Source organism: Rhea americana, unplaced genomic scaffold, assembly GCF_003343005.1.
Source record: "Rhea americana isolate MKP2758 unplaced genomic scaffold, rheAme1 scaffold_145, whole genome shotgun sequence".
Lineage (NCBI taxonomy): Eukaryota > Metazoa > Chordata > Aves > Rheiformes > Rheidae > Rhea > Rhea americana.
Window position 1 is genome coordinate 2,086,981 of NW_028185539.1, and position 22,254 is coordinate 2,109,234.

Genomic DNA, 22,254 nt, shown 5'->3' on the forward strand with positions numbered 1-22,254 from the left:
GGATTATATAATGAGAGAGAGTTGTTATGGAAACTTTCCAGTCTAAGTCAGTGGTTTGCATTCATCCATGTCTTGGCAGTGATTGAGAGTAAAAATGAGTTTTCATTTTTTCAATAACRTGTACTGAGGTTCTTGGGGTTTTGTAATCACATAGAGATTTTCTTTRTGCAGTCTAAATCAATCTGGATATATGAAATAGTAGTCTGACAATCATATTATCAGCTGACTATTTTTTCTGCCCCTTACCTTGCCTTTGTCTCAGTCGCCCTGTGGAACTCCTGCCTGTCAGGACATGGGCCTTTCATAACTCCTCTGAATTTTAATTGTACMTTTCTCTCCGCTTATGATTTTTTCAGCTAATATCATTAGTAACGTAATGTCCATTTTTGTCCAAGTTAGTGCTTTTTCACTTAGAAAAAATTATTTYCTGCAACTACATCATTTGAAGCTGATCTTTTATTCTAACATAAAGGTAACGACATCCACGCCGATGCCTTTAATCACTCCACATTTAGCCAATGTATTTACAGCGTACGACAGCTAGTACATCACACTAGTAATCTTGTGCTGCTTCTACATCACTAAAAGATTGTAGCATGCAAAAATTAATAGTTTTAAAAGCATATTTTCTCAAAGGATTTTATTTTAAGCTGTGTAATCATTAACGCATAGGTACCTTTTTAATACTGTTCAGATGAGCAGAAAATGAAATTTTTTWWAAAAAAAAAATTAAGCAGTAGTATTAAGCTGCAATACAGCTTTATGAAATTTTAGAATCAACAAAGAATTATAGAATAAATGTTGTCTTGAGCTGCTTTCTGTTCTCATTTAGGTTCAGCTACTTAGTGTTATCTTTACTTTTTCATTACCTGTCCAAAGCTGAGGGCGCCCTGTTAGGGTATTTTAAAATAAACCCATAAGCAAACCCATCCCTTGCTCCAAAGTCAAATGAGCAGATGATGGAGTGACTGTTACAGCATCTGCCTCTGTCTCCTCATGCTACGAAGATTAATTCAGGTGTAAAATTTGGCATCACTTCTAAGCAGATTTTGCTGCATCCGTGTCTGAAGAGGAGCAGGAACAGCAGGAGGAATTCTGAAATTAGTAGAAGTTGAAGCAGAAATGGAAAAACAGTCTGAAAGTACTTTCTAATATAGCTGATAAATGTTTAAAATACTAGTCTTGGGCAGAGAGGGTCAAATATTCAGACTAGGAAGCCTGGCAGGAATTCTGTAGCAAAGGAGCAGGAGGTTTGTGAAATTTAGCTCCCGGTAAAGCAAGGATTTCCCCTAGGGAATGACAAGCCGCTTCCTCCTCCTCTCCTGGCAGGTCTCCTCTCCTTTCYTTCACGTGTGGTTGGTGCCTTCTCTTAAGCTGGACAAACATCTTTGCAGCTTTMCTTCTTTCAAAAAGGAAGCAGCTACATATTTTTCTCTGACTACAGCATTTACCTACCCCCCCCAAAAAAAAAAAAATTACTTCATACTGCCCGATTTTCCTAAACTTGAGATGCTGGCTCCATGGTAGAGGCTCATTCGTGCATTTTCTCTCYTTGTGAAAATGATCTCAGAGCTGTCCGCTCTGTCAGCAAGTCTGTTTAAATAAATCAGCCATTTGACCACTTACTTCTTCAAAACAAGAGTGTCAGAATTTGATATTTATGAACATTTTCAAATTCGTTTCCTTACCTAGAGCAGAGAAGTTAGCTGATTTTAATGTTTAATCTTTGTGGAGTACAAATCCATATGRCTATAAATAAAAGTAGCTACAGTGAAAAATATTGTCCTTTTTTTCCCCCTCAAAAAACTACCAAAGGAAGTAACAGCTGTGCCCTGTTAAATAGTAGCAAAGCACATGGAATCATCTTGATGAGACTTCTTGAGCCCGTTCATCTGTAATTCATCTGTGTGTTTATTATCCTCCTTACTAATAAAGCTACTCATTCTGATTGCTGCTCAGTCTTATTAGAAAAATCTGTTTTTAATCAGTATTATGATTTAATTATAAATTATTAAGAAGCAGCTTCTTAGCTTGATTGCTGCAGAGAATATCTAAGTTGGAATCAGAGCAATGCGTGGGCTGAAACGGACCTGGAAGAGGAAATATTTTTCCTAAGCTCGAGATAGAAAGCTCTAATGGTATGTCTGGATAGCTGTGGGAATGAAAATGTCTCTCTCAAAACATTTTAAAAGGTCAGCTACACCTCCACACTATGAACTAATTATATAATCCTGTGTTGGCATGGATATTTTGTGACAGAAGCCTTGCAGATAAATGATTACTTTCAGTTACAAAAGAGAATTAATTTAATCCTTTCTCTCCTGTTTTGTTCTCAGAGAAAATAAAATAATTGTGCTGAGGAGAAATGCAGCTTTTTATAGAGAGAGCTATAAATTTTTTTAATAAATATTGTTGTGTAATATACGCGTGAACGTACAGGGATGTAGCTCCTTTGCAGTTTTAGAAATAGCATTCATTAAAGCAAACATAAGTATTTTCTTCTTCGAGTTTTTATCCTCAGGAGGCTGAGAAAAGACTAACGTTAATAACCTAGTTTGCGAGTCATCAGTCATCAGTATGCTGTTTTAAAGAACAGCACATACSGGGGCTTGTTAGTATAACATAACAGGAATATTTGTGCTCTCAGATCTATTTGGCTGTGCCCCTACTACGTGATCGCTGGGCAGAACGATGGAGGTGTTAATTTTAAAAGGACTGTAGCGGAGAAAAAGGAAATTAAGTGTAACATTCTTCAACTACCTTTTTTGTTATGTTGTGCTTCATATGCTTTTTTTTCAATTATTATTCCATAGATTTTTCATTCCTCCTGCAATATATGCAGAAGACTTGTGCTAATCCTTCACTTGCAGAAGACCAGCATGCTAATTGTAATCCCATTCTGATTCCCAGATTCCCTTCCTGGCTGAAGGCATCCGAATTCATGGAGAGAAGGTGACTGAAGCGCTGAGGCCGTTCCATGAGCGGATGGAAGCCTGCTTTAAGCAGCTTAAGGAAAAAGTAGAAAAGCAGTATGGTGTCAGAACTGTTGTAAGTTATCTGCAAACTTTATGCTTCAAAAGATAGTTGGAATTACTGTAAATTGCATTTAACTTTGTATTTCTCTATTATAATTCCCACTGATTAAAAGAAGCAGTATTAATGCAGGATTAATTAAGTATCCTACAGAGCATAGTGATTTCCTTCTAGTGTAGGAGTTATACCAGTGATGGAATTAAATCCGGTKTTGGACATGGACATCCTTCTCTTCACAACCTCAAAAATTCCAGAAACAGGCTCTCAGAAGGTGTTGCGGTTGGCCATGTGTTGCACATCAAACCTGGATGTCACACAGGGTTGTACCAAGGGTGTCTCTGGTTACTGATGCTGTGGTCTGTACTATGTCGTACCTGCCTACCTGGGGCAGACACAGTTGTACTCAGTGGTCTTGACTTGACACCATCAAATCGTTAAATAGCGAGCAGATGCTGTAAGACCTGTCCAGAAAGCTTTGCTACTTCATTTCTTAGAGTGGATTTCTAAATTGCCTCAATCTGTTYCTTGAAAGTCAAGGCAGCTCTTCAGTGTTCCATTTTTAAGGAATTGCTTTTAAAAATTGCTATTAAGAGATCATAGCGTGGTGGTTCTAGAGCTGAATGTCACCTTCATGATGTTTTAGTTCCTTTTTAGATGTCAGGACTGTGCTGCTCTCCAGTAGTGGGCTGCTCTTAAGTGTAGTTGACGTCTCTGATTTTCCCGTATTGTGCCACCTGCCTAAGTTTAGGGAGGCAATAGGTAGCAGCTACTTGATGAATTTAGTAGTGCTGGAGGCAATGCTTCCATCATTCAATCACGCTATTTTCAGTTTTTGCTTCTGCTTCCTCTTCCAGGCACAAACAAGAATTTGGTACTGTTTCCAATTAGATTTTGTTCTGCTTTAAATGTATTTGTTGCACATAAGGGAGGAAGGCCAAAAGCTATCAGACACCACCTTAATTGACAATATAACTGGTAATCCTATAAAAAGCCACATGGATCAGATGCTATTTTATGAATCAATTTTAAAAAACCTAGGAATAGAGAAGCAATTGGTGTTTTAAGGCTGAGTATGCTGAGTTGATGTCCCAGCTGAAGACTGCTGGGGCTAGTTTTATGCCCTATCTACTGGCAGCACTGACAGTAGCATTGCATACTGCATTTTGTAGGCTTTGTTGTGAAAAGGAAAGTAGGATGAGAAACTTGAATGTGCAACACGTGTTTTCTGACTTGTCTCCAAATTGGACTGGAGAATATCCTATAGTAGAAAACAGTTTCCACCAAAAGAACTGATAAAACCAAATCATCCAGAAAAAGCAACAATTTATTTTTAAGATTGCACAGATCCACTGATCCTAACAGCAAAAGCATTTAGAAATGAAGGAAATCACCAGCAGACCATGACCTGTTGCGCAGGAGGGGCAGCTTGCCAGCTTTCATCTGCACTTCTGACTGCCGTCTCCTCTGCAGCCCTGCTTTTTCTCTAGCTGCCTGGAAAGAGAGACGGCAGTTGTACTCTGGTCCCATTAACTCCCTTGTAAAAAGAAGGCCAGTGAGCAGGTCACAGCAGACAGGTCCCATCAGGGAGAGGACGTGCTATCAAATGTCAGAGGCTTAGCTGCGAGTAAATGGTGACTTCCATTTGGAAAAGAAGGTTGAATTCTGTAGTGCCTTAGGAAAATGTCAGATTTCACGACTGTTAAATTGGGCTTTGCTTGTGGCTTTTGGAGGTGCTCTGTTCATTAATGTATGTATTCAGGCAGGTGTTACTTTGCTGTTCTACAGGTAGCTCAGATTTAGGAGGTTAGCTCTGTACTCATGAGACTAAAAGTATTTGCAGTTGCTTTTTTTTTGTCTTGTACCTGAAAAGTTGGCSTCTGAAGCACAATTTCATAGAGAGGGAATCACAGAAAAAATTGGCCCTTCTTGATGCCTTTTCTGCTTTCCCACCCTTAAATCTTCCAAGGCAAGATTATCGGATGGGAGCTCCCAGCTAGGCTAAGAATTAAAGTGACTGTTCCCAAGATAGCAGAAAGCTGGAATGATATGACATATTCCTTATTCCCTGTGTTATTGCTTTTCCCCTGCAGCAATCTACTCTTTATTCTGCAATCTAGTCCTTAATAAATTAAGAAATAAAATTGAGAAAATGAACAAAATTGGAAGAAAATTGGAAAACAATTGCAAGTTCTCCAATTTTATTTCTGTCCCTAGATGAGCAGCAATCACTGAAATGTGCTTTTCRTGAAGGAATGAACCCCCTAAGAGAGGCAGCCTAAGCACAGCTTTAAACCAAGGCTGTCTTCATCCAGCTCTGTTTACGGCACGGTTTGTTTCTCTCGGTGCATATCCGTGAGCTTACGGATGCTATGCCAGAAGCACGCCAGTATAAAGGGCATCWGAGTTTGGTTTCAAAGTTCTCCCTGGAAAATCCTACAGGTGTTTCATCTGAAGAATGGGTAAATAGAGGTATGAGGAGAGAGCAAGCTTCAGCTTTGTGCTCGGYCTCGGTGAGACGCAGAACGTCTTGGACTACGCACACGGCTGGGGGGACCGGCCAAAACGTGGCATTGCACTCTGAGTCCCCAGAACCAGGTGCGACAGAATAGGCCAAGGAAGCACCCTGTTGAATTTTATAGCCGGCCAAATCTCGTCAGAGATTCATCTTTGGTGTTTCCTGTAGCAACGACTTATTTTTCACCGGGCAACGCTAACAACGTACACGGGACTTGCCCATCTTTATAGCGTCCTTCCAAGCCTCGTTCATTTTGTGGTCTTCAAGCGCCGTCTTGCCAGTGTATTTAGGAAGACAGTAYATCAAATAGTAATTTATTCCCAAGGAGAAGACAGATATCGGCGTTAATGGCACTTGCGTGTCACTTACTTCAATAATATACTTTGGCATCGTATGGCTGGCGTCTGGAAAGCCAAGCGTGGGTGCTGTTATCTCTCTAGTTTCACTCTATCTGCTATTAAGTGTTGTCAGGATTGATGGAGTTTTATCGCTTCTGTCTTCCTTGTACAGTACCAATTTACCAGTGGTTGACAGGGTGGAAAATCTACCTGTAATTAAGCAGCATGAGGTTCTTATTTGTTGTCTGAAGGAGCTCAATTATTTTATGCATATATCAGTTATTAATGACTAACAAAGCTTGTATAAATATTCAGGACTCTCAAAAATTGTCAGCACTTAAAAGAAACTTTCGTATATATTTTCTTCTTAACCAAGATGTTACTCTGTAAATTGGCTTTCTTGACATAAAGATCTAGTTAGTGCATTTTTTCTTTTAAAAAAAAGAATCATTTTAAATGGCTTGCTTTAAATATACTAAACATCATTTCCATTGCAGAGATAGGTAAAAAGTTACTTTTTGAAGCCCAGATGGGGGAAGAAAAAAAGCCCTGTAAATTCCATTGAAGCAAGTGAAGTATGAGAAAATATTTAAAACTCTGTATGTACGTATAAATTTAGAGTCGGTGTCACTGCCATTGCACRTGATTTATATTAAGAAAAAATCCATGGAAGCTCTCAGCATTACTTTTGCCGCGTGCCGTAAGGAGTAAAGCGTGCGTTTCTTCCCGCAGCCCCCCAGCCTGGACGACAGGCGAGGCAGTCGGCCCCGGTCGATGGTGCGGTCGTTCACCATGCCCTCGTCTTCCCGACCYCTCTCCGTCGCATCGGTGTCCTCCATCTCATCGGACAGCACACCTTCTAGACCGGGCTCGGAYGGGTACGTGAGAAATAATCCGTAAGGGCTTTTCTTTGCAGAGCAAGATCTAGCATGCAAATCTTTACCTTTTTAGGACTGTGACCATGCTGTTCCAGATGATAACGCTGTTTTCGGTTGGGTCGTTTCCCGGTGTATTTTATTGCAGATGTGTCTCATCACAAAGCCCCACCAACATTTATGTGGCACAACAGTGTGACTGACTAATGTGGAGTGGGGATGCTGTTGTTAAATGACACCTAACATTGACTACTTAAAAAGAAAATATGCATTCCTCATATGAACTTTCATCTCAGGATATACTACTAGATTTTATTTATATATATTTATATATATTTGTGTTTACATACATTTGCATATTTGTGTGTGYGTGTATATATATGCATATAAGTGTATATATGTGCGCACATACAYATATATATTTTTTTTATTTTTACCAAGATAAAAATAATGCTGCTCTCAGTCCTGTTTAAGACAAAACAAAAAACTCCAAGCATTTGAACAAAAATCCCTAAGCAAACAGGAGCTGAATTACCATGTTTTGAAACGTTGTAGATGATATGGTTCAGAACTGATCTTTCACTGGGTTGGATGAAATGCATGTTCAGCCAGTCTTGTAGGGTTAAACAGGTGTAGCTTGGGAGAGGGAAGGCATTAGCTAACTGTTCAGTCGTTTCTTCTCACTTTGCTGCCAGAGGAAAAGCTGCTTACGGCAAGWTTGTACTTCAGGACTTAGCAAGATAGTTCACACAAGCCCTGGGAATTCTGTTGCTAAGCCCTGTCTCACAGTCGCATCCCTCGAAAGAAAGAAAGAAGTCGTTTTCTGTCTGGGCTGTCCGTTCAGCCTCACAATGTCCTTCAATCTATCTTCTCCCCCACCCCAACATTGCCATAATGCAGAAACTCAATATTTAACCAAGTGGCAGTTTTTTAAGCCTCCTGAAGGACTGCTAAATTGCAGCGATGTGCTAGAAATGTTGGTGTCCCTTGTGCGCCTTCAGAGGGAGTTATTACCTGACTAGAGAGCAAAAGCATTGAATAAAACTAAGTACAGCACCTAAGGACCAGCGTGWTACTTACCTTGATTACAAACAATTTATATGCCCATTGGGAATGAAGTACAAACAGAGAGCTATTCAAATCTCATTACATTACCCTCTACAACATACACACAGTAAATCATCTTTGTAAAAAAACAGGACAGCAACACTTGTATCAGGGATGATAATGCATTTTGACTAATTCATCCCTAAAGTTGTCTTGCTGGGACTTGAGGATGTCTAGCATCCTAGGCCAGTGGGCAACTTTATTGTATCCAAGAGGAAGATTATTTGTGTTCCTCTTTCATGTCTCATCTTTTGTTTGTTCTCRTGCTTCCTCTGCCTCTTTCTCTTTTCCTTTCAAAATGGTTGTATGCATTTTTCTTTCTTTGCTGAATGTTATTTTGCTAACTTTTGCATCTCCATCCCAGCTGTGTTATAGGCTGTGTTGCTTAGCAGTTTAGGAGGATCTCATGGGTCAACTCAATATGAACACAAAAATTAGACTCCCAAAGATCACTTTGCAGCTCAGCTCCTGCTTGGAGCCCAGGGCAATATAGTTGTAATAAATATGAGGGCATCATAATGAGCAAATTTGATTACCAAGGGAACCTGCAAATGTGCTCATCTGCTTGATCAGTGGAGCAGGAAAATCATCAGATTGAATAACCTAGTAGAAGACCTCTAAAAGCTGGCAAAAGACAGTGAGAATTATATGGGTGGTCTGCAACTATAAAGCTGGAGGAAGCTATAGTCAGTTGTCCATCCCCTCCTTCTAGCYCCCCACTCCTCTTATGTTACTTCTGAGATTAGAGGTGGAGCTAAGAAAAACAATTAAAAATGGATCTSATGGAACATTTTGCCCAGATCACCCAACTTATGTTTTATGCTGTCTCCCAGCTTTTTAGGTTTTAAATGGTAAAAACTCAAAGCAGATACTTACATAGTGTGCATTTTGCATTTACAACTTCCAACTCTACTTATCAATAACACTCTGACCTTAAGAAAGGAGCTTTGGTTTATTCACTGCTTAAAATGGGACTTCGGAAGCATCCACAGGAACACTTAAGTCTGAGCTGGGAGAGGGGAAGTCTCAGTAAGTCCCAGTGACATCCCATTTGCTACATCTTGAAAGCCTGAACGTACTTTAAGTATGAGCATGGCATGCTGACAGATACTAGCTCGTTTTATCGCTGATATATTGCATCCAAATAATTAATAGTACTAACAATGGTAACGCGTAGAAGGGAAGCAATTAATCATTGCCTAAAAGGTGGCAGTTCTTCCTGTAAGCTTGTAATCCGTGCGCGAGGCGGTAGCACGTGCAGATGACTTTTCCTGTACTTCGGCATGTAGCCAGGCAGCTTTCAGGTGGCTGAATGCAAGCCAGGAGAGCCCCGTGCTGCGGCAGCAATTGCCGCCAGTGCACTTYGTGACCGCGGGCAAGTCCTTCTCCCAGCTGCAAAATGGGCTGAAAGGTCTTCTGTAAAGCACTTCAATACCGAGAGATAAGAAATCTCTGTAACAGCAAAGTGTTATGATCTTGTTTTCCAACTTATGTGATGTTGGCTTTCTGTTATGACAGCAGTGACGGAGGGGCTCRTTGCTGCAGGTGCTGTTTTGAATATCTTTCCAAAAAATGAGTTAACTTATGCTGAGAACTGAAGGGTTTTTTTAGTGTTTCAAACTAAAATAATAAATAAAAAAAATAGCCCAGATGTAACACAACATAAATAAGGGTTTTTTTTTTTTCCACTGGATGTTGATGCTAATAGCAGTGATTAGGGTAACTTARTTAGAAATTGTCTGTGGTTGTCTCGCAGTGCAAGATTGGGGCCTATGCAGGCGTACATCATCRTGGCTTACTAAATATTTTTCCAATTATATAAAATAAGCTAGTTCCTCTCTGAGGTTTTCTGATTTGGCTTGGTTTGTAATGTGATATGATTTGTGACATCATCTTAAAATCTGTTAGCGTAATTTTAGCTGGGCTATGTTTTTTAGTAGTTTATAATGCAAAGAAAATTATTAAAATATTCTAGGCCTGGCTAAGAATAGTTTTAGTTAGTCAAAAGGAAAATGTCTCTTTCCCTCCTGTTTAAGCTAGTCATTAAAAAAGGTGGAACAGAGGAGAGCTTTGTTTAAATTACGGATTTAAAAAAACAGCTAAAAAGGTCCCTATATTATTCGGAATAGTTCTTTCTCTTAAAAAAAAAAAAATAAAAACTCCTAAAACAAAAATGCTTTCCTCTAGAAGTTCATTACACCCCTAAGGATTTTYTTTTCATCATAGCCGGAATAAAAAAGTAGTGATGGAGTGTAAAACTTCCAGGTGATGATAGCGCTCTATCAGCATCACTTATTTTCACGTGCGGGAAGCATGTGCCTGTTTGGCAGTTGCTTCGGGTAAGGAGTGTTCCCGCTGTGAAAACCCATCTGCTCTTTGGAAGTTAACCCTCAGTTATTGCCAGTGAAACAGTTAAACTGAAAATCCATCCGACCTTTTCGCTCTTGAGTTTCTTCCATGGAAATGTACTGTAATTTGGCCAAGTTGCAAGCATTCGAAAGCCTTCCGTGTTGCGCGTGTCCGGTGGGAACTTGCTGCACCGCTGCGAARGAGTTTCCCAACTCTGGGAATACATATATCCTCTTTTCCATGGGGGAAGAAGAAAAAAAAAAGCTATCCGGGAGGAATTTGAGGCTGTTTTAAAGACATGCACAAAGCTGGTGTGAGACAGACGGAGCGCCTGCGAGGCGCACGGCGCAGGGTCCTGCCGCTTCCACCTCACCGCCCCAACGCGCGTAGCAGGAGCGCGGAGATATAAATTCATTTTTATGTAAGCACATACGGTGAAACTCAAGAGTTTGTGCGGCTGTAAACCGGGATTTACTGCGGGGCAGGGAAATAGGCAGTACTGATCCTTCAGCAGCTCTGCTGTAAATTTTATCATGACAATTACGATTTTTATGAACTTCTGCCCGTGCTTTGCTTTCTGCTAAGTTTTACTGGATTAACAAAGCATCTTTGAACTCAAATGAGTTCAGGCCTTGTTAGGACTATGAAAAATAAACTTAAGTGTTTTGAAAATAGTATTTTATTGATCGAAGCCACAATTTTTTAAATCTTTTTTTTTTTTTTTTTTAGGTTTGTGCTTGAGCCCCTCCTGCCAAAAAAAATGCATTCCAGGTCTCAAGATAAATTGGACAAGGATGACCTTGATAAAGACAAGAAAGAAAAGAAGAAGGAGAAAAGAAACAGCAAACATCAAGAAATATTTGATAAAGATTTTAAATCTACGGATATTTCTCTGCAGCAGTCTGAAGCAGTGATCCTTTCAGAAACGGTAACTTTGATAACAAGTAATGCTTTAATTATGAGCAATGTTCATTCTGTTTTTAAAATCGAATGTTGAATTTTACAGATAAGCTTATTTTTAAAGTAAAAATAATGCTGCCCAAATACGTTATCATGTTAATGTATTTGATAATCAATAGTAAGTATATTTTAAGAATGAGATATATTGCATGAAAATCTACAGAAATCTGTATATGCCTGTTCAGTGGAAGGAGCAAATGATACATCTGAAGTAAAATAAATGCTGCCATTTTAGCAGTYTCTTGAAGTTATGGTTTCCAGTAGATTGTGATGGGTTTTCTCATATTTCCACTGACTACTGCAAGACACTTTTTGGTGGAAATGTTATAAGGTCATTTCATGCATGGAAATTATGTGTTCTTGAAAGGCTATTTTGAGCAGAAAATTGTGAGCAGTTCCACTGGTGGCTGTGTATAAGGATATTAACTATAGGGTATATCTCTTTTAAGCCCTCTCTTCCTGGCATATATCTAATTCTCTGAAACTGTCCTAAAGGCTTAGGTAACTTTAGAAGTTTTATTTCTTAAATTGAAAGCAAGTCCATTTTAAGCCAGAGCAGCAAATGTGTGAACTTCTAATTGTAACTGGAGCCCCTGAGAGGACTCCTGTTTTGATGGCAATAGTTTAAGACTTGCCCTCAAGAAATAACAGTAATGATCTCTTAAAATTTGCACATGTATTCGCACAGCGAACTTTTAATTCAGCAGAGTCTTTCGTTGGTGGCTGTAATATTTACAATGGACTTCTRAAACTACTCCTCTCTGAGCAATTGCTCATGATGATAGCCCCAGTTCTTGGTATTAGCTTAGCAAAAACTCATATTAAATTCTTTGTGCGTTCCAGGAGATTCACCCAAACTCTTTTGAAACCAGTGACAGTTTTTCCATTGACGTCAGTAAATTTGGGATCAGTCCTCGTTTGCTAGAATGGAGGTTCCTCCTGCCAAACCAAGTCAAATGAGTGCTGTGAGAATGTTTTCAGAGAGAAAATACATTTTGCACAAATTTCTGTATGTCTCATCTCTTTGGCACAGTGCATTGAGCTCTGGAGGTATTAGGCACATTGCAGCAGTCATATTTTGACTGAACCTAAACATGAAAATGCTAAGGTTTGCACTCACACCTCCCAAATCCCAAAACATTCTAGCAGAGTCTGCAGGAGAGAAGCAGAAGAAATCTGATTTTTTTGAGCAGCGAAGTCAGTTGGGCTTGCAGGAGTTCATGGGACTAGACAGACTAGACAGGATGCATCTGAGGATGCTGGGGGAGCTGGCTGATGTCATTGCAAGATCACTGTCATCGTCAAAAGGTCTTGGAGATCAGGGAAGATTCATGACTGGGAAAAATGCCAATGTTGCTTGCACCCATGTTCAAGAAGGAAGATCTCGGGAGCTGCAGTTCGGCCAGCCTCACTTCAGTCCCCAGAACAATTACGGAGCAAACACTTCTTGAAGCCGTTTTTGAGTGCACAAAAGACAGGATCATAGAATCAGTAAGGTAGGAGGGGACCTCTGGAGATCATCTAGTCCAACCCCCCTGCTCAGCAGGGTCACCTAGAGCATGGTAGACAGGGTTGCATCCAGGCAGGCCTTGACTATCTCCGGGGAAGGAGACTCCACAACCTCTCTGGGCAACCTGGTCCAGKGCTCCGTCACTCTCACAGGGAAGAAATTCCCCCTCACGCTCAGGCRGAACTKCCTGTGCTTCAATTTCTGCCYGTTGCCTGATTGGAAACAGCCRTCATCAATTTACCAAGGGCAGATTCATTTACTTCAGGACACTTGTCCTCTTCGATCTTTAAACTAGCAGTATTCAGTACCAATTTCTGTGAATGAGACTTATCCCTGTTACCTCTTAGGGGCAGAATGCCTATATTTATTCTTACTAATTTTAACTCTTCGTTGGCCATGCAGCAAGGATCGTAAAAACAATATAATCAGAAAAATATGCTTGCACACATTATAGCTCATGGAGTTACAGCCTTGACTGATGCCCATTTGACTACTTTGGAAGCGTAATGTCTTAATGCAGAAGCAGTCCTACTGGAGATGCACCCACCTACTGGAGATGCACCCACCTACTTCAACGGGAAAAGCCATACAGCAGTTCCTGGGCTGGTGTCCACTGGAGGCAGCGGAGATCTTACGTGCTTAAAAGGAGCATGTGATACGCACCAGGTTACAGTTACTCCAGTTATGTTTCTTCTGGATGATGGAAGGCAGAGACTGCTGTCTTCCTTTCAAGAAAGGTTTGTATTTTGAGGAACACAAATGGGCTCAGCTCCAACACGTTTTAACTTGAGTTTTCTTCTCTTTCCCCACTCAAGAGCTCTCAGTGCATGACTAGTATGGCTAATTGTCTCCTGGTTAGACAGAGAGGGGAAAAATTAAATACAACCTTCATTTCTTGCAGATACTTTGAGCCAATGGAAGAGGTTCTTGAGATCTACAAAGTATTGATAGAAAAAGGAGTTCACTGGAAAGAAAAACTTTCTCTTTTCAATATTTGCAAAGTACTTGGCAACCTCCAAAATGACAAGTCAGTTTTTAATGCTTCATATTAATGTAGTTGATTTTCTCTAATGTGCGAAATGGAGAAAACGCTCGAAAAAGATTAGTTAGGGAGTCATTGTATAATTCCCACTAACGTTTTCAGGAATTTTAGAAATACAGCRACAGGTAGCGTAAAGATAAAATTTGATTTGTCTTAAAAATGTTGTATTCTGGAGAGGTATGGCACCTATCATTTTCTGTGGGTAAAAATTCAATTTTTCCATCATTCTACTTTTGTGGGTTGCATTGTTTCTAAGTTTCCATTTTAAAATTAAACTACCCAAGAGCACTATTACCCAAAGCAATATTACTGTTGTGCTTTACGAACAAAAATTTAAGACACTTGGGTTTCTCTTGTCTAAGGAGCTTGGGAGCAGAATGTAGGCTAGCCTAAAAAAAGACAGCGACGAAAACAAATAAAAATATTAAGGATTTCTTTTTTCCAAAAAAAGTTGGACTCAGGATTTGACTAGAAATTGAGATTAAGATAAACATGTAGACAGCTTTAAAAATGAGATTTTAGTATTAATTTAGTGTTAGTTACTGGATTCTTTCTGCTGAGAAYTTTAGAACTCATTGTAGCATTACTAACTGAATTATAGTATTTCAGTCGATTGGTGAAATTTGTAACAGATCTTTTCAGATTTCACACGGCCACTCATTCGCTCCCTCAAAGTTGCTTCTAGCCGGTGTTGCYGTCCCTTCCCCGGGGGACATTACGGCTCCCGGGCAGTTGTGCCTGCCTCGTGCTCTGTGCTGGCTTGTCGTTACCACTCTTGGACACCCAGTGGTGCCCGGGTCTCTTGGCATCCCGAGGCACTTGTCTCAATGGATCTCCTCCGTTTCCAGCATCTTCTCCTTGCAGGCCTATTTATTCCATCTAAATAGCCTACGTGTGGAAGCACGGGGCATGAGCAGCCCCCTAATCGGTGGCCCTGTCTCATGCCTCTCTGTTGGAGGATGCAGTACACTTAATGAAGTGGGGATTTCCCTCGCTCTGGTGGATTTTCTTACACAGGAACTTTTTCTTGCAATTCGGCGAATATTTGTGGAAGAATATGAGAAGACTTTTAAACTGCAGAATTATTTCGAGGAGATCTTGCTTTCTTAAAAGTCTAAGATTCGTACTATGTGTTGTCTTGTTTTATAGCTTAAATAAGTTTTTCCCCAAATTTCACTGTATTCATATGAATCTTCTAACTGTTCAAAACCCGAACCCTAATTACAGCGATCTTGTACTGCTTTGATCTTATCAGAAGATAAACTAAACACTTTGATATGTGAAGATCATCAGTTATGTCTTTATAGTTTTCTCRAGACATGCATCTTCTTTTAAGTATCAAATAAACTTCTTTAATGTGAATTCTCATTGTTAGTTCTTCCACTCTGTGAATTGATAACAGATCTAATACTGAAGCCAGGTAGTTAACAGAMAACTCAAAAGCTTATGTTAGAAATCAGAATAATAGGCTGTATATTTTATTGATTTAATGACATCTAACACCACTTACTATTGATCCTGCTTTCATTAGTCTAAAAAAAAGTTAGCAGTGGGTTTGCTGTGGATTAGCAGTCTCCTAAGATCTGAGTAACTAGAGCTCTTCTCCTCTAGCAGAACCGTAATTTATGTGAACCTTGGAKAAGAGGACCAAGCTTATTAGTATGACATAAAAAGTTAAAATTTATTTGAAATGAACGGCYATAGACCAGATAAACTTGTGGATTTGCTTTTAGGTTTGTTTCCAGTTGTTGGTTTTTCTCTTGATTTTGGAATTCCAGGTTTCCCTGCCAATTAGTGCATTCTTCTTTGTTCCCTTTTTGTCATTATATACCTCCAAGAAAGCGATTACAATGCTTATCCAGTTCATTAAAAATCTATTTTAAAAGATCGTGCAAAAAGAAACCTTTGGGGTCTCTGGGACATTTAGTATCAAACAAACTTCTGAAATTTTTACTCAAAGTCTTTATTCTCTTTCATAAAAAGTTATGTTAGTTGGGCCTCAGAGATACAGCCCATAACGGAAACCAATCTTTTAGGGTTTGTTTTCTGAAAATCTGAGGTAGCATTCATTCTAAATTTCTCCTTCACAAAATACTTTAAAAAAAAAAATGTGAAGCAACAAAATTATTCAGAAAGCAGGAATAGCTGCTGCCAGTTTCTGTTTTGTCCTGCTACGGTACCTTCACTTCACTGCCCATCTCAACTGTAGGCCTCTGCTCCATTTTCTGTGATCTCCTGCATATGAAAACTTCCTTTTCTCCCTGTGATTACTGAAAATACAGCTACCAGTGGGCAGGTAAGAAACAGCAGAGCTCAAAATTGAAGTCAATAACCTTGAAGTCAACCTTAACAAAAATATTAGTTGCCCATCAGATTACAGGTAGTGTTTCAGAGCTTCTGATGAAAAATTAAAATGGATTATGGAGCCACCAGAGCAAGAGAACAGGGCTGTTTCAGTGGATTAAACATGAGCATAGAAATGCAGAATCAGGGAGGTGGATTTGGAAGGTAAGTTCTGCCTCAGAAGAGACCTGGAGCATGCAGACAGCTGGAGAGAGAAATTTTAAGCAGGGGATAGAGCCCTGCGAGAAGAAAGGAAAGATTTTTGAATGCTGGGCAATCTTGTGTGAGGATATAGACTTACAGCTCTYGTATGCTTTAAGCAAGTGTTTTGGGAATTGGCTCATTGCTTCAGAAAAATAGGCCAGGCTAAAGGAAGGTCTCTGCACTGTCTCATTGTTATTCCTGAGAAGGGAAAAACATTTGGAGCTGTGAAATGCTGAGTTAAATCAAAAGTATTGTAGGTTATCATTGCGCTGTTACGGTTTAGGAAGTTGTGGGAAGATGTAGCAATTGCATGTTCTGCTGCGCAGTAATAACTTGGATTCCTGTACTTCGTAACCTTGATGAACTGTCGTCATACTGCCGGTAGCTGCTTATACTCTGTGCCGTGCTGTAGTGAAAGGATTACGATTTTCATTGCAGATCAGCCCGCTGAGACCACAGAGACCAAAGAGCCAAGTCATTAACGTCATTTCGAGTGAAAGGCGTTTTTCCGTGTCTCCTTCCTCGCCCTGCTCTCAAGCTACACCACCTCCAATAACTCCACGGACAAAACTTTCCTTCAGCCTACAGTCCAGTAAGTTTTTGTTTGCTCTGTTTTAATGAAGTTCACAAARCTACRGAATCACAGAATGGTTGAGGTTGGAAAGGACCTCTGGAGAYCGGCTAGTCCAACCCCCTGCTCAAGCAGGGTCATCTTGAGCACATTGCCCAGAACTGTGYCCAGACCAAGTTCCAGGAAAGATATGGTTCCTTAGTATTACATTACTTTTAACARAAGTTTCCTCTTTCTACAAGTCCCTTGTACGTGAATTTTTTTATAGTGCTCACTCATGCAGCCATATTTCTGCAAACAGATTACAACTTTAGGACCTGAATAACTATTTTAGGCAACAAATCAGTATTAAGATCAAATTTTTCATTAATATTTCTGCCCAGAAATTCTCACCATCTTAGTTTTTAGTTCTTTCGTTTAGTCTTTGTGCCATCCACCATGTRATATGACTTGCAGACACAAGAATTTAGCTCTCAGTGCTATACTTCTTGCATTTGTTAAGTAACAAAAAATATTTCAACATGTTAAAAAAGCAAGCAAATTATTGCATTGACAAAGTTTCTTTTCCTTTTCAAATAAGYGTTAGCAATTACTCGTATATTTAGGAACTATCAAAAATGAGTGTTGTGTTTGGATTTGTAGGGCATTTTGGATGATAAAGACTGAAAAAATAATCATCTAATGTAATTATACCTTAGAAGAACTTTTGTTTGCTATATAGTGAATGCAAGGCAAAGAATAAAATGTCTTTTACAACTATTTTTGTTTGATATCCTGACGTCTGTCACTCAGTTTTTCTGTAAAATATTGTATGTTTGGTTCAGTCTTCAGGAAACCCTATGACAAAACTRAATGTAATACAAAACTTATTTCTTTTACATGCTGTTTTCCAAAAATTGACTTTCAGAGTTTTCAGTTGCTGACACTTAGCGCCTGCGTGCACACACACACGCACAGACACCCGTACACACAAGTGACCTCTCATACAGCAGAAAAGAGTTATATGTTAGTAAAGATGCATATAGATKGTCTATTTTAAGAAAAAATCTTGGTTGGTTGAGTTCACTCTTTTAATTTGCTTTAAATATTCTCTTCAAATAACGAGTGTTTTGCAAAATTCATGTCACAGCAAATAGCAAAAACGTGTCCTCTGAGCAGGGATGTGTTTGTTCTACAAMTCTGTAGTAACAGAGTTGTCCTCTGAAAGGCGTGTGGCTTTCCTGTAACTGTTCCAGTTGGTGATTACAGAGCTAATGTGGAAGAGGATAAGCAAGTGCAAATCAATGCAGCATTTCCTTTGCATAGTCAGACACCCTAAACAATCATTTTGATAAGTGTGAACTCGCTCCTTCCTTTTCAGGTTTAATTTCCGAAAACTACCAGCATATTAAAAACTGAAAATACAGAGAAAATGAACTACATGGATTTCTGCAAAGAATATTCTCTGAATGGGATTCTTTCTTCTTATATTTATTAAAACCAACTTGATCTCTTTTTTTGAAAAAGTATCTGAAACCATCGTGTATTTCTGAGAATATTTGTCTCATTCTAGAGATTTATGGGCTTTATGTAATATAAACTTGCTTGTTGCAAAATATATGGGACATCTCCATAATTGCTTAAAGAATTATAACGCTGACATTTCTAGCTATTCCAAAGTTTGGTGCAAAAGTAGACTACACGCAGTTACGGGTCGCTGAGCGACTCTGCCCGTTTGCTCGTGGCGTAGGAGAACGGAGTGTACAACGTGGTCGATAGGTTCAGGTGAAAAACGTTGTCCAGTTAGTGTGTGTTATGAACCGCTTGTGTGCGTGGAAGTATTTTGCCCACGTTTACAGGGTTTCGGGGCTATCTTGCAGAGGAGTCGGGTTGTGAGGRTGCCGTGCGTGGCCGTGGGAACTGCAGAAAGGGAGAGCTGTGACCAGAGCGGAGGAGCGGAGGGAAGAGGAGGAGAAGCAGGTCGGGGCAGCTCTTGTGCGGAGAGCTGGTGGCCCTCCAGGGTGTCGCTGACCATGTAGCGCAGCTGCCTCCACAAGCTGTTTCCTCCGTACCTCTCACGGAAACCTTGCTCATGTGTCTTTCCGTGGATCTTCCAAATGTCAGCCTCAGATATGTAGGATCAGCAGTAGGATTTAGCTGCTAAAGAAACAAAGTGTTTGTATTCTCAAAAAATAACTTTTTTTTTTAATGAGAATTCCCTATACACTTTTTTTGACCAAAAATGGAGAGGAAGTTAATTTGATGGTTATAACACAGTTTCTAAAATAGAAAAGTAGTCTGTCAGTAAAGATATGGAATGCTTCTGTTGCAAAGATTTTATTTTTACATCTTTTTAGTAGATAAACTATTATAAGGAAAAAAGTCARTGTTTCTCTGACCATGGTGAAATTCTAGTTTTGGCAGTTTGTGGTTTCTTTGGAGAGCATTCAGCTGAAATTGTATGAATTGCCTGAATGTGATCAATAGCTTCCCTACTTCAGAGTTGTGATTATGAAAATACTAGTAATGTCAGTATTCTAATTCATAACCAAATTTGTCTTACCTTCTTGGTAGCTGGTATTAGGTTACATATAATGGCACAGGAGAAGCTAGATACTGTAATCTCATGTAACATTTGAAAATGAATGTTCGGGACAGTTAAATTTGCCTCCTAAAAGGTTGTAAGACTGGACTTGTAACATTTATCTACAGATAATAGCATGTTACTATGCAGATTTTCGCTTTCCACCTGTGGAAAGTATGTAGTGAGACCTTAAAACATGGATTGTTTACAATAAATACTGAAAGAAGGTTTCCCTCTGCAAAGCACAACTCAGGGTCCTGCTAAAACTTAGCCTGGAAAGGAAATACAATTTTCCAAAGATCTCCCAATGTTCTCCTAAATTGCATATAAATAAATAAATAAATASGATGGGTGTAGTTGTAGATGAGCAAGCACATGCAGTGTTTGTGCCAAAGAGCTGTTTTCCATGAGATTTATGCCCTCAAATGCCAGTGATATTTAGACATTGATAGCAAATTAACAAGAAAGTTCCAAAGTTCCCTTTCAGTGTTAATACTTGGTAATAAGTGGATACTGTTGTTTTCAAATTATACATTTTAATAATATAGGCTTAGTAGAAGTAGATTTTGATGGAAATACCTATTTGAAAATATAAGGAATACTGCAACATTTGGGGAATGGAGAAAAGTTCTGTAGAGAAAAGCAAGGCTGACAAGCAGAAGGGATAGAAGAGGTGATGAGAGATTCAAGGATTGCTAGAAAAAATAAGAAGTATTAAAGAAAGAGTCCATAAAACCATTCAGGTCCTGAAGGACAAATAACACTTTTCAGCCTGATGTGGGAGAAGCCACTAAAAGTTTGAAAGCCTGGGATGGAAAAGATTCTTGTTCCTGATGTACTGAAAGTTCAAGTGTGAGGAAGGAGGGTGAAATTACAGTTTTCAGTGACAAATCAATACCTCTGCCTTACAGTTAAATTGTGTTAGTCAGAGCCCATTTTAGGGAACAATAAAAGGACGCATTGTGTAAGACATTGATAGCATCCTTGCAATAAAAATATCTACATAAACAAGTCTTCCACTTGTTTCACAAATCACCCCAGTAAAATAAAAATAACATTTTTTTTCATTCTGTGAATGAAAACAGTTTCCCTAATTTGTCAAAAATAAATTAAGTTTCTTATCTCATAGAGCTCATAGTGGATTTTGCATGTGTTGGAATGACTGAATTACCCTGAAATGCACCATGGATGGATTTCAACACAAAAACCTCTGTATCGCTTCGGCCTTAATAAGTGGAGCTTTATTGTCCCTCAGGCTATTCTCCTCCATAGCGTGTACCTGTTACGATTTATCTTCTACRAGAAAGGAACTTTCTACCCAGCCAATAGTAGTAAAAATGTTTCTACCCACTCTTGCATGATTTTATTTACTTAAGCACCTAACGATGACTGCTGGTTTATTGTAGTTATCTGGAGTTTGAAAATTTTTGAGAGAGAAATGTGGTTAATGATAGGTTTTCATTTGTGTGTTTTATTTACAGAAAGCTTTCTCCTAGTTTGCTATAGAAAGGTAAATAAAGCTTGGCTTGATTATATTCTATGGGTGCACCTACTTACTTTTTTACTTACTTTTGTTGTTTATTAACATGCAAAATGCAAGTGCAGAGCTTAGAGTTGATAAAACTACATTTGCTTTATATGAGCTATGAATATTCACTAGTGAAACCTTAAGGAAGCAAAATCTTCCTTTTCTATTAAAAAGAGAGATATCTTTCAAGTATCTTAGGGTCTACCCTAAAACTTAGCCCATCTTGACACAACATACCTGCTTTCAAGTCATGGTGGGGAGGGTTGTTCATTTGTAGTACTTTAAAATCCTTCATTAGATGAACTTCAGATAGTTGTAGAGGCGAAGAAGAGAGGACGAAGATATTTCATGTGCCGTATCATCAGTGTGTCAGTGCCATGAGAGTTGGCATAGTCTAGCTCTTGGGATTCAGYTGGGTTATTCCAAGAGTTAAATAAATGTTCCCTTTTACAGATTTGGAGCTGAATGGTATGTCTAGTTCAGAAATCATGGACATCCCTCCTCCGCTGCCTCTCAAAGGAAGCATGGCAGATTACGGGAATCTCCTGGAAAGCCAAGACTTGATTAGCCCCACGACATCCCCCCCTGCACATCAAAGGGTGAGTCCAGAGATGGGGATCATTTTCTGCAGTTTTATTTGCTTTTATACTTTCARTGGCCAACAGCCAGAGGTCATCCTGCTGGCGGGGAAGGCAGGGGATCCACCAGTTCCTGTAATTGCAAAAAAATGTCGAGAACATGAAGGAACGGCATCACTCATCCTAACTGACACGAGGGCAGGTTAGATTGATTCTCGTGGAGAAGACTAAGCAAAATGCTGTTAGCTATGTTTGTAAGGGAGCTTAAACTGACAGGGTATAGTCCCAGCAGCAAATTTGTTTTTATATGCTTTCAATCATGTTTCAGGAAAGGAAATAAAATGTGTACCTGACATCGCTCCCTTTTGGAGCTCTGGTTTGTAGGCATGCGGTTGCCACTTGTTTCCTAGAGGCAAATGCACGTGCTCCCTCGGAGCAAAAGGAGTTGCTTCGTGAAAAACTTCTTAGCAGTAGTGATTCCTTTCTCTTCGCAGAGGAGTCTTCCTGCAGTTTTCTGAAGTTCTTCATTGAGATGAAACTGTTGATTAATTTGCTATTCAGTAAATTTTCATGGTTAGAGAAAGTATTTCTAATCTCAGCGGAAAAAGAGTCAGGCAAGAATTTAATCTTACAGTGTGAATAGCTGTGTTTAACGCAAACCACCGCGGTGCGCGACAGTAAGCAAGCCCATCTCTCCCCAGGTTTGAAATCATAACTGTTTCAACTGTTGCACCAATT

The 22,254-nt window shown here is 39.4% G+C and overlaps 1 protein-coding gene across 1 annotated transcript in view; it reads left to right on the plus strand.

Annotated features, from left to right (window-relative positions):
- Positions 1 to 22,254, plus strand: part of DOCK1 (dedicator of cytokinesis 1) — a 332,981-nt gene that overhangs the window by 301,102 nt on the left and 9,625 nt on the right. The window contains exons 47-51 of the mRNA XM_085299124.1: positions 2,911 to 3,048; positions 6,619 to 6,764; positions 10,947 to 11,145; positions 16,715 to 16,868; positions 21,392 to 21,537. Of these exons, the coding sequence (XP_085155250.1) occupies positions 2,911 to 3,048; positions 6,619 to 6,764; positions 10,947 to 11,145; positions 16,715 to 16,868; positions 21,392 to 21,537 (783 nt within the window). The remainder of the gene's footprint in view (positions 1 to 2,910; positions 3,049 to 6,618; positions 6,765 to 10,946; positions 11,146 to 16,714; positions 16,869 to 21,391; positions 21,538 to 22,254) is intronic.